General features: G+C 23.5%; 2 protein-coding genes and 1 non-coding gene across 7 annotated transcripts in view; 1 reads left to right on the top strand and 2 right to left on the bottom strand.

Moving 5' to 3' along the window:
- Positions 1–653: 653 nt before the first annotated feature.
- Trnas-cga lies at positions 654–735 on the top strand. The gene has a single exon. It is a non-coding gene; the product is annotated as a tRNA-Ser (tRNA).
- Positions 736–1,060: 325 nt separating this feature from the next.
- Positions 1,061–4,187, bottom strand: LOC102678348 (MD-2-related lipid-recognition protein-like). The gene is made up of 4 exons (XM_006614182.2): positions 3,952–4,187; positions 2,281–2,406; positions 1,954–2,123; positions 1,061–1,240 (listed from the first exon to the last, which is right to left on the bottom strand). The coding sequence occupies exons 1-4, from the start codon at positions 4,049–4,051 to the stop codon at positions 1,157–1,159; spliced, it is 480 nt and encodes a 159-aa protein (XP_006614245.1). The 5' UTR covers positions 4,052–4,187; the 3' UTR covers positions 1,061–1,156.
- Positions 4,188–12,642: 8,455 nt separating this feature from the next.
- Positions 12,643–13,364, bottom strand: part of LOC102678578 — a 49,161-nt gene continuing 48,439 nt past the window's right edge. For 4 of the 5 annotated variants that reach the window (XM_006614186.2, XM_006614188.2, XM_006614183.2 and 1 more), the window contains one exon: positions 12,643–12,863. In XM_006614186.2, the coding sequence (XP_006614249.1) occupies positions 12,702–12,863 (162 nt within the window). In that variant the 3' untranslated portion in view covers positions 12,643–12,701. The remainder of the gene's footprint in view (positions 12,864–13,364) is intronic. The other variant, XM_006614187.2, reaches the window with a different exon arrangement.

The raw sequence follows: 13,364 nt of genomic DNA, 5'->3' as shown, positions 1-13,364 counted from the left end.
TGACATTTTATCTAATATATAGATAAAATAAGATATTATTTAAAAATTATCTTATTTAAAAATAAGATATAATAAGAATATATATTAATTATAATTAATTTAATATAAAAATCATTCAAATTAAAAAAAGTGAAATGTAAAATTATTTATGAAGTGAAATGTGAAATTATTAAAATTTATTTATAAATAAAATCTTTAAAAGTGAATCTTTTACATTAGTTGCAATTTATCTTTTATATCACGCATATATCTTTCTCTGTTCAATACTGTATTAATAAATAAAATTACGTTGCCAACTATCATATCGATAATGGTATAAGTAGATACCTGTAGATTTTTAATAAATATTTTAAAATGCTTTAAAATTGTTACAATTATCAATAATTTTACTAATATATTATTAATTTTATAATTTATCAATTTAAATAATATTTTGCAATATTATTAGATATTAAATTTAATAATTTTATAACAAATCATATGTATAGAATACTATTCGAATCTAATATTTATTTATGTCGTATATTTTTGTATAGTATAGAATTGTATAATATGAATAAAAAATCGAAACATATTTTATTTTATTTAATATTATTGTCATTTTAATATTAAAATAATTTAATAAAAGAGAATTCAAACAATATGTTGCATAAGCTGCGGTGTCCGAGTGGTTAAGGAGTTGGACTCGAAATCCAATGGGTTTTTCCCGCATAGGTTCGAATCCTATCCGTAGCGACTTTTTTTGAAGTTCTTCTCTTTTATATATATAAATATTATTTTAAAAAAATCTTATCATCTTTTGACAAAGTCTTTAAGTCTTCATAATGATACATAACACGTAAAGATAATTTAGACCAATATAATTATTTTTCTAGAATATTATATAAAATATTATATAAAATAAAAAAGTTTCAAAATTTTATTTATCAAAAATGCAAAAACTAACATGAATACGAATTATTTATTATAATAATGTATTTTAATATAATTTTCCAAAAATAGATAAAAAGAAATTAAAAAAATTGAATAATAAAAAAAAGGAATGTAACAAAGAAATTCATTTTGTCGATAATTATCCATTTATTTTATTAAATTAACGAATTGGAAATATTAATTGATTGAGCGTGATGGTACGATGAATCATATATACTTGATATCATTTTGTTATTTTAATTTGGAACATAAAACAACATTCTTGCTCTTCATCGTTCCAGATTTTCCATTTAAGATCATAAGTTCGCTGAAACAAAAATATATTTCAATTGATATTCATTTTAATCTAATATAAAAATATTTATATATATATTATTTTAATATAGAAACTAATTATAATTAATATATTGTTAATTGTTCCTTTATTTATATTATACTTCAATTTCATTAGTTACATTTTTATCTCAAAAATGATTAATCTAACGTAATATTTTTAATTCTTTATATTTAGAATTTTGTTTCGTTATAAAATAAAAAAATTATGATAATTGAAAGCTATAGGAGAAAAGCGTGTAAATTAAATTTATAATTTTAATAATTTAATATTAATTGAATAAAACAGATGTAATTAAAATTTTAATACAACATAATTCAAAATAAAATCTTTTATTACTTTCGAAGCCTTTAACGACAATCAATATTTTTTAAATATTCGAGGATTGTCAGAAACAAGTAAATCATTGATACGAATTGAAGATTAAATAACAATATATTGAATTTCGAATTGTCCCTGCATAAAGAAAAAAAATATAAAAAAGGAAAATATTATAAATAATATTCATTATGATTTATTAATAATATTGATTAAAATTTTTTAAATTTATACAATGAAAAAAATTTATACAATGAAAACTTGTGAATTTTTCCTATATCTAAATTCATAGAATAATGAATTGATTTAAGAAATGATTAAAAAAAAAACACATTATTGTATAAAATATAATTATTTTCAATACTTACAACAGGATATTTCTTTAAAATTGGTATTTCCACGTGATATGTATTTCTTAATCCTGCTTCAATTGGACAGGAAGTTGACAAGCAAGCATCGGGATTCATTCCCAAAAATGGAATATCCATTACTTGACTTGCCCAAAATATTCGTCCTTGTATTTTGTCCGAGGAGAAGGCTGAAAAATTAAAAATAAAATATTTCATTAGTTCATATTATTATTATTTTTCATTCCGATATAAATTTTTTAAAACTTTGTACATAAACTTAACTATGAATCATTTTTATAAATTTTATTTTTCTTTCTATATTATAATAAATAATATGATATTTACCAGGCGTATAATGGAATGTCATATTTCCAATAACTCCTCTTTTTATTTTACATGGCTTTCCCTCTGCGATTTCTTTGCAAGGATCTATGTATACTTCATGAATAGTACAATTTGTCTGGGTATTGGCTAAAAAAGAATAAAATCAAAATAGTAGATTAAAATACAAAAGTAAATTTTATTAGGCAAATAATTAACGATTATTTTTATTTTGACTATGATTATAGTTAAAGTTATTTATCACGCAGGAAAAGATAAAAAAAACTTATATTCGATTAAAAATATAGTATAAATAATATTATGCATAAATAACACAAATTTAAAAAACACGAAGAATAATTTAAAAAATTTCTTTAGAATTTTTCTCCTTAAATTTTTATTTAATATTTATTTAAAAAAGATCATTTTTAGACAGCTATTACAACATTATTTTGAGTGGAATATATGTTACAGATAATTTATATTAATATTATATAAAATATTATTATAATAGTTAATGTAAAACTATAGCTAAAATTTGTTTTTTCTTCGCATATCACGTATTATATTGCGTTCATATTTAATAGAGTAAATTGTATGCATAAAATGATATGAATATATCTCTTTAAATTTTTCATTGAAAGACTAGATAAGTATCAATCGCGACAACGATACTTCTGGCCGATCAGCTGATTCATTTCACTATCTTGCCTTATCTTATTTGAATTAAATTATTTATAATTTAAAAGATAAGCATCAGCCGACATTTTTACATTTTTTTCTTAAAAATTATCCATAATGAGAAACGATTTACGATTCGTTTAAATTTATCGAAGAAATTAATTGAATTAATCGAAAAAAATAATCAAGTCTCTAACATGTGACATTAATATTAAATTAAAAAAAAAAAAAAGAATCAAAATTTGATTGAAATTATTTCAATGAAATTCGATATACTATATGTCGCAAGATTAAAAACAAATTGTATCTTAAAAACATTTGAATCATCGATATTTTTTTTTCAATATGATAAAACTGTTGCCATGATAGAACTTGTAGCAATAAGAGAGGAAGAGATTCACTTGTAACAACTACAGGAAAATAAAAAAAATTATTCATAAAATTATCATTAAAGAAACAAATCAAAAAAATATATTTTATCACATTATAATTAATAGTTATCGAATTAATAAATTTTTATTTTAATTTTTGGCAATTTTTTAGGAGTTTTGAATCTTCGATTTCCACGAAAATATCGAAATAATCAGAAGTAAAATATAAATCAAAATATAAATCAAAATAGTTACTTTTCGTTAACGAATAACAAAACGAAACACGATTTATCTATTTGTTTGATGTTTTATTATTTATAAAAAAAATATATAAAAAAATGTCGTTTTTCATTAAATGTAAGAAATGGCCAAATTCGAAACAGTAATGAACAATTCATTGCACATAACGATCAAAAATCTAAGATAAATCGTTTCATCGACATATCTAACATCTTATAATCTACCGCACAAGTAAAAAATTTTTCTTTTATATATATTAAGAATAATAAGTGGTTAATTTTATCAAAAGATGAAATATCTTTTCTCTTAATTCATCATTATCGATTGATTTTTCATTCATCGAATTCATCGATCATTGCCACTTTAAACGTCAATCAAATAAATGGAAGAATCCAATACTCACGATCAGGATAAGGACACTGCCTCCAAGGTACTAATTCCGCGTAGACGATGGACAGAGCGAAGAGAAAGAAGGCGAAGAGGAACATACCGTTTCGATTCATCTTCGATGGACGGTCGTTGCGAAGTGAAGGAAAAGACGCTTATGTTGGCCTATGAACAGAACGCGTACGATGGACGAGGGGAGAGGACTAAGAGTGGGGCCATAGGTCAATTGAAATTGTGTCTTGAGCCACGAGTAAACTGTACGGAGGGCAGCTCCACGTTGTTATCACGTTACACTCTTCTTCCGTTGATTCACACTCGCTATCGCTATTTCCGCAATCGGTAAAACGCACCAAAATATTTCAATACCTACTATGGAACACACTTATAAATATCGAGCTATTTTTAAAGTCATTTTTATTCACAATTTGCAAAATATTTGAGATGATACGATCGTTCGAACAGAAAAAAAGTAATCGTATCTCGGTCGATCGAAAATTGATTTCTTGTTTTCATTGAATGCCAAATCATTTGTTTCTTCTTCTTGTTTATTTTTCGCAAGCCGTATCGAATACTCTTATCAATAAGAAATACATATATATATACATATACGTGCTGATAAGTAAAAATAATGAAACTATTACTTTTATCGTATTTAATCCATTGTTTTATTTGATTTTTTAAATTCTTTTTTTAATTATAATACGTAATAGAAAAAGATACACTTATTTTTATCTTATTTAGAAATTAATGATAATTTTGTATCTCATTATATAATTAAAACTAATGAAATTGATTAGAAACCAACGAAACTATTTTATTTTATTTTTTCAAATAGTTATCATTCACGAAGAAAACATGTTTAACTCTCCAAGTAGATATGTGAGAAACGATTTAGTCATAGAATTACGAAAAAAAAAAAAAAATTCTTAAAAACGTGATCAATATTCATTATAAATTTACAAAGATTAAAATTATACAAAATCATCGAGTTTGATTATAAAACTTAAAATTTTTCATTTTCTTGATACTTGACCCCTTTTCAAGTTGGATCATCGAGCCAATTGCGTCAGAACGTCGCAAGGAATTAGTTTCGAAGATTACATTCTGCATAATTACCCTTATCGTGATCATAAGCGCGATATAGGATTAAAAAAAGAACATTTTAAGCAATAAGAAGCAGCAGAATATAGCACGATAACGAGACGAGACACGTTTGAATCATCGGATCGGTAGAAACAAAAAATGAACGAATCACTAGATGAATGGGCAAAGGGCTGCCGCTATGCGATCTTCAAGATGGCCAATCAAAGACCGAGGCCTCGGGAAAAATAATTGGACACAATTGTTAAATTGTGCATTTCCTGATAAAAGTGGACTGGCTATGCCGGAACACAGTCTGGACATCGTCGATTCTGCCGAAATTTCAAATATGTCTCGCCCAGTCGATCCTTCTTTCGATTTAATTTCGCTCGTTAGAGACCACGTATACTTGTGATTCTTATTGAATTTGATCAAGAGATAGAAAGAATGGAAAAATAGGATCGCTTGAAATAAAATTGGATGAACGTTTTCATTTTCTTTTTTTTTTTTTTTACAATATATTTTAATTTATAAAATATTATTTAACAAGGAAATTTTGTCTTTATATTCTCACATCGAATACTTTACGTATACGTAATATGATGTTAAATATACATCTAAAGTTTTATTACATAGAAATTATAAATTTGCTTAAAAATATCTTTCTATCGATACAATGAATGACGCAAAAATCATAAAGCTATTTAATTCTCTGTCCATTAAAAGTTCTTCTCAAAAGTTCTTCTCTGCTTTGGTTACTTACTTTGAACAAAGTTTCACCTAATTTCATCATTTTAATTTTCTCGTGCCAAAAATATGACGCAACTTTGTAACGATTTATACAGAATCAGGCCAGTGTTTCTTAAACTGCGATCTATGCTCTATTATAATCGTTTCTCAACTTTGCATAATGTTGCATAATAATTCATCAATATTCTTCAATATTATATGCTTGTACGTAGAACGAAATCGATATAATTAATAATTTAAGCTTTTAAGCATTTAACTTTAACATCGTTAAAATAAAAAAAGTTTAAACGATTACTTTCACCAAATTAATAAAATCTTAAGATTGTAATTTACAAGATGAATATTTTCGTCCAAATGTACGTAGGATACGATGTCTAATCTTGAATAAACTTAAAACAAACAAATATCGTTAATGATCATTTTTCAAATCGATCGTCGCTTATCTTCAGATTCTGCTCTATTTTATAAATTATCACTACTTTGTTACTAACATTTTCATTTATCTTTCATAGACGCCCACTTTATGGATTATTTTTTTAAAGTTTTAAAGTTTCTAATGATTTATCGTACAAATTTGTAATAAATTTTCTTTCTTCTAACGTTATCACTTTTTCCCATTTTCTTTTTTTTTTTGCCATAAAATCTTACTGTTTAATTTAATAAATCTTACTAATTAATTTATTAAAACGTATCACCAACCGAACAAGATCAAAGAACATTAATCATATCTTACTTTTTATATTTCATGCAAATTAAATACAAATTCTTCTCATTTAACTAATCTCATTTAATTAATAAAATAATATGGAAAAATATTTGAAAATTATCATGGAACGAACGAAACGAATTATTATTATTATTATAATCGCAAGATCATCGTTTAATTTTAACGAGTAATCAACCATAATTAAAAAAGAGGCAGAATAGTTAGGATCATAATTAAATTAGGCGATGGATGATCGGAAGCGAAATAATTATTATTCACAGCGTCGATTAAAGGCCAGTCCATGGTCTGGGTCCATAATAGCAGATCACTTAGTGATGGTCTGTGAGTTATAACAGTTAACACGCGATTATTCAATTGAAAGAAACGGTTGATTCACGAAGAACTAGACGGCGTGTAGTTTAGAAAATCTTTTCGTAAATCGCAACAGCTTTTCGTGTTATTTCTTCGATCGAGTCGAGATAAAGTTTTAAATCAAAGAATCAAGAATTTAATTTTCATTTACTTTTAATAAAGATTATTTTTCATTATTTTTATTTATTTTTTCTATATTATTATTTATAGAACTTACATTAACGCGAAAAGTGGATTTGTTTCAAATTTTAATCGAATGTCACCGATTTGGAAGAACAATGACACAATTGCAAAATTTTTCAGTTAAATATTTAGTTAATTTCTGACAAAACGATAAAATAATTGCCTAATTTTAAGAATTACGTTATATTTGTTTTTTTTTAGAATTTTAATAATATTTTATTTATTTATTTTCTCTTTATTTATTTTTGCGCAAATAATTATACTATTACAACTTTTTCAAAATAAAAATAAAGAAATAAAAATTTCTATATTTTACCTAAAAGTAATAAGCGAAACAAATTGCAAATATTACGAACAAAATAGGTTAAGAAAAAATTTTATCTATTCGTACGATCAAATCGATATAACGATCGATATCGATATAACATAATAAAATATGTTTAGAAAATGATTAGCAAAATAATGTAAAAATTAGATTTAAATCTTAAAAATAAAAAAAGAATAACATGAATAATATAATGGTAATAAAACTAATATTAATAAAATTCAAAATATTCATAATTCCTAAAATTTTTATAATTCTTTTGCTTTTTAATGATAATGAATTTTAAATTGTCATTTTAAATTTTTATAATTATCACAAACCTTTCAATCACCAAAATCAAATCATTTTATTCAACATTTAAAATATTCGTCATTTAAAGTAAACGAAAAATTGACATCCATTAAATCTCCATTATTTCATCCATTATTTCTCTTCACTTATTTATTAAATACAAGATTTAACAAGATAATAATATATTTATAATAATATGAATATTAAAATAATGATATTAATGATATTATTATCGAAATATTCCTACAAATAATTAACTGTACAAGGTTTAATATAGGTAATAATGAAATCAAAAAATGCAGGTAATGTTAAAAACAATATTAGCTACGAGATATAACTGGAATCATCTGGAAGATATTATTAGGACATGAAAAAAATTTGTAAAAGAGGTACGATATATAATGATACTTAATAACAAATTTATCGAGAATCATCGAATATTGGCATATTAATTAAATTAACGTCGAATTTACAGTTAACATTGGATCATGTCTCACGTGAATTCGATAACAAGAATCGATATTAATTGAGAACCGAAGCGGTGTGTCGCTCTTTTATATAATCAACACATCATTGGTAATAATTGAAATCGTTGTAGCAATCGTCATTGCAAAGGAGCGGATATCGATTCTTTGGTATCAACGTTACATGTGCTTGTTCGACTATAATCGAAACTGTTTGTTTTCTCAGTTATTTTACGCGATAAATCCAGTTTAATAAACTGATAAATAAATAATGAAAAATTCCAAAAATTTATCTCTTTTCTTTCCTTTCGATAGATTGCTATAGAATTTGAATTTTAATTTCGTTCTAATAACGTTCGAAATTGTAATTATTTTGAATGAACGAATTATTTCTTTCTCTTTTCTTTTAAATTTCAAAGCACAAAGAAGAAAGATTACTCATAAGTGGGGATAAGGAGTCGTGTCTTTTGTAAAATTGGCAAAGACCCGCGAACGAAAGACCGCTTTTTAGGCAAACTCTGTTTTCTATTCAACGAATCGATATTATCGAAGTGGGACACGGGCATTCGTGTCGGTGATTTTCCATTCAAAGTCAAACGGTAATTCGTTGCAATTCTACTTCATTTTTCTTTCCATTTTTTTTAAAAACTTTCTTTGTGAAATAAAAAAACCGATTTAAACAATTTCATATTATTAATTCACCAAAATTTGCTTGTGATTCGTATTTATGTAAATTCTCTCGCGTTTCATTTCTTAAATTGTTAGAACGAAAATAACATTCGTTGAATTGTTTTAAACGAAAACAATAGCACATTTGGAAAAAAATTTCTTCCGCTTCCTCGAAATGACAATGTTCGACACGCCACTCGGTCGACGACGTTTCCACGTCTCTTTGGCAAAAATTCATTTTTGCTTCCAATTCTCAATCTGCGCATTCGCGTTAACTGCTTGAGCTTATTCTCGATCGAGACGATAGAATAGATCTATTCCATCGATTGAAACTGATCGATCGGAGAAAAAACCTAACATACAATCTATTCAGATAGAATATAGTAACATCTCGACACATTTGAAACACATTTGTTCATTTTATGTCGATTTTGTATATAGACGATTTAAAACTGTTTCGTATAAGATATTCGGAAAAATGTTACAAATTTCAATATAAAAAATACGTCTTATGCGTATAATTACTTTTCTAATATTATTGTCATTAATTATATTATTAATAATGAAATTGGAGAAATTCATCGTTGTCTTTTTCTAAAAACAAAACAGAAAGTATAATATAGTATAATACTCGAACATTTAATGAACATTTAATTTTTAATCAGATTTAGATTCTCATTAATAGAATATTCGTTATACATTATTATTGTGAATATCATTTATAATTATATCGAAAAGAATCTATGATTGAATAGAAAGATTCGAACACTTAGAACACTCGAAAAGTTTTTATAAATACAATATGCGTATTAAAAATTATTAAATAACATCATATGTACATATGTACATATATTCAAAATGATTTCATTAACGAGTTGTTAAATTTGTATTTGCTTGATTAAATTCACAGCAATTGATTCACACAATTTTATTTCGAATACCATTAAATCATAAACTAACGAATCGTTTTAATTATAACGTTATTAAATTTTATTTTTTCCTAAATGATTTAAATTTAAACGCATTAACGTTTAAATTTAAATCATTTAGGAAAAAATAAAATTTAATAAAATATTCGAAAAAGAAATATATAAAAAGCGAATACATAAAAATATTGTCATCAAAAATATTTTTTTTGATCTTTTTTCATTTTTATTTCGTTTCTTCATACGCAAATTCGTTAATAATTTACTCGACGAATAGATATCAAGAAATTAAGTTCGTATGATAGAATATATTAACGATTGAATCTATATGAACGAAATAAAATTTAATAAAAGATACGAAAAAGAATGAAAAGAAATGAAAATGATCTTTTAACCACCCATTGAAATATTTTTTCATTTAGTATTTAACGAGATGGAAAACATTCTACATAAATTTTTCTTGTTTCGTATTAATTTCCGTTGGTTTTCCTATAAATTTCAATCATATTGATCATTTCCATATATGAATACATTGATACTTTATAATAAAAATATATATATAATATATATATATACAACTATAATAACGTAATAATATATGAGACTGAACGGTATGTGAGCATATTCTTTTCTCTATAAAAAAGTAATATAAGAACGAAAAAAGATCAGATAAGAAATAAATATTTAAAATATTTAAAATATATAAATTTAAAATAAACATTTAAAAATTAAAAATTTAAAAATAAAAATTTAAAATAACAAATTTAAGTTACGTAAATAAAAATACAATTTTTCTAATTGAAAATTCTCTAGAGAATTTTGATGAGGATTTTGATCAATTTGTTAATGATTTATCCCTATTATTTTTAAATCAGATATAAAATTTCCTATAATTTCTGTCGCACCAATAATGATTAAAAATGATAAAATTCTTCTTTTCTAAAACATATTGCAGTTTACAAATTGTTAAATTTACAATTTTTACATAAATTAGATTGAATTACATTGAAATCAATTGAGAAATAATCGCTTGTAATAAATATTTTATAACATTTACGTATACTTTTGGATTTTTTCAGTATATATATTGATTTTAAATAGTCTCAATATATATATGTATATACTTTTGTATTTTATACTATTGTATTTTAAATATTTTTACATAATACATATTATATACATATTATATTTATATAATTTTTCTATACCAAGTGTTCAAATATTTCTACGAATCATTATAAGTAAAAATACATGTACAATTAAAACATTTTTTATACAATAACTTTTTTGATAAGTATTTTTAAAACGTTCATAAGATGTTTCTCTTTTGATTAAATGTGTCTACAAAATACGTATTATTTATAATATTCCAAAATGATCGATTAATTGTACAAAATAAGAAATTATACTCATTATAATTGGTCGTTTGTTTAATTGACGCATAAGCAATCAAAATCAATCACGATTACTTCCTTTGTATAAATATATAAATGGTTTCTTAAAATCAACGACAATACCGTGAAAGGTATTTATATTTTGATTAACGTTATTCGATGTATCATTCCTTCTATTTTGTTATAATATATTCCTAATAGTTGTTAAAAAAAAATATATATATATATAAGATTTAAAATTAATTAAATGAGGCAGTTATCATTTGTATGTATATATGTAAAATACGTGTTATATGTATACCGATGATGAGTATTCGGTTTACTAATAATTTATAATAAATTATAGAAGTAAAGTTAAACGGATCTATAAGAATCTTAAATAATTGTTATTACTTAATAATTGTTCTCTTATTTTATCTACATATTATCTAAAACGCTAACCTTCAATTAGTATTGTAGTATCGATAATAGGTAGAGTATTTAAGCGAATTATACTTCGATGAACGTAGAACTGAGTAAATGATACTTAAACAGAAATTTAAATATTACGATTATTTTTCTATATTTTTGCATATTATTTGTGTTTTGTACAATTTTGCACCATTAAATAAATCATAAATGTACATATAGGTACATATAGGTACATATAGGTACAATATTCATAATTTAATTATAAAATATTTAATTACATCTTGTATTTTATATTTAAAACGACAAAAATTTTATCGTTTAAACTTTGAATATATAATATAATCAAGTATACTTAGTTAGTATAGTAGACCATTATTTATAGACCTAACAATACTATTTGAGGATTAACGCATTTCTCACAAACATTTCTTTCAACGAATTAAACGAATTAAACGCATTAAACACAAGATCAGTTATATCTTTTGTGATATATTAGAGATTATGATTTTGAACATATATAGAGAAATAAAAAATTTGTATTTTTAAAAAATTAATTATTCTTAATATAATTAATAAACGTAAAACAAATGTAATGAAGAAATTTTTATTTCTTTATTTTATTTCCTAAATTATTATCAATTTTATATTATATAATAAATTGTCATTATTATAATATATAATTGAAATACAAATCTAATTGTTATTAAAAAAAAATTAAGTGACAAGTCAACAAATAAAATTTTATATTGTCAGAATTAAATATTTTTGAGATCAATGATGCATGTAACTAAAAAATTCTTAATTTTCAATTGTATGATTAAAAATACAGATGGTTTTACAGATTTCCTAACACATATACATTTTAACGTGCAAAACCATAATCTCTATCTCAAAATAATTATTAATCGCATTAATATACACGAAATAGAGCGCAATTATTTTTTTGACCCTTCTTATCAGTATTATTTTTCTACTTTGTAAAAAATACTAATTTTTTCAATATCTGTTCATTGTTTAGGATTTCATCCGAGAGAATCATCTTTCGTTGAGATGAATTGAAAGAACGATATACTTTTGACCATTTAAAATCCGTTAAAAGCATGAAATGAAAATGATTTTTTTTATTTATTTATTTATTTTTTTTAATATTTCTTCGTTCCGTAGTTTTTCAGGTGAACAAGGGATTCCATAAGACTTACACAACATAAATTGGATCTTTGCACACCGATATCCTCGCTTCTTGTAAAATCCTCAGTCTCGGTCCCAGAGGAACTCCCATTTTTTGCAATCTTTCCTCGCTTAGATAAGGAAGCTCCACCATTCCGACTTTTTCTTTCTCGAAAGCATTCGCATATTTCTGGTTTCAAGTAAAAATTATTTATTTAATATGTAAATAAATAAACGTAGCGTATATATTTAAATATTTCTTTCGTTCTATGAAATAAACATAAAAATCGAATATTTTCATTACAATATTCATATTTACAATAATCTAATTGATCGGATATAATTTTAATTTTTAGCAGTTCGTTAATGATTACAATTAAAAAATTAATCAAATATAAACCAAATAAATGATAATAATGAAGATTAATGTTCACTGTTTAAAAAATTTTAAATATTGTTTTATATCGTGAAATATGAAATTTTCTTTTATTTACTTTTATCGTAATCATTATAGCAAAAATATTTCGAATATTTTAAAATTATATAAATACAAAATATATTTAATTCTTAATAAAAATAAAATTTAATTCTGTTATTAACAAATAAATAAATAAATGTTTTTAATATATATAAAAATAAAAATTACGGATTATATAATTGATATCTGTATAATATTTGTTTTAAAATAAAA

Source organism: Apis dorsata, unplaced genomic scaffold, assembly GCF_000469605.1.
Source record: "Apis dorsata unplaced genomic scaffold, Apis dorsata 1.3 scaffold_172, whole genome shotgun sequence".
Taxonomy (NCBI): domain Eukaryota; kingdom Metazoa; phylum Arthropoda; class Insecta; order Hymenoptera; family Apidae; genus Apis; species Apis dorsata.
Note: the sequence above shows the minus strand (reverse complement) of the source record. Positions and strands in the feature narration are given on the sequence as shown.

What these genes read in the sequence shown, in the direction of transcription:
- LOC102678348 (XM_006614182.2), bottom strand. Translation starts at nt 4,051, where the DNA reads ATGAATCGAAACGGTATGTTCCTCTTCGCCTTCTTTCTCTTCGCTCTG. An exon ending in GACATTCCATTATACGCCTG is followed by an intron (nt 2,124 to 2,280) that starts GTAAATATCATA and finishes TTAATTTTTCAG; the next exon opens with CCTTCTCCTCGGACAAAATA. An exon ending in TTTTAAAGAAATATCCTGTT is followed by an intron (nt 1,241 to 1,953) that starts GTAAGTATTGAA and finishes TTTTTGTTTCAG; the next exon opens with CGAACTTATGATCTTAAATG.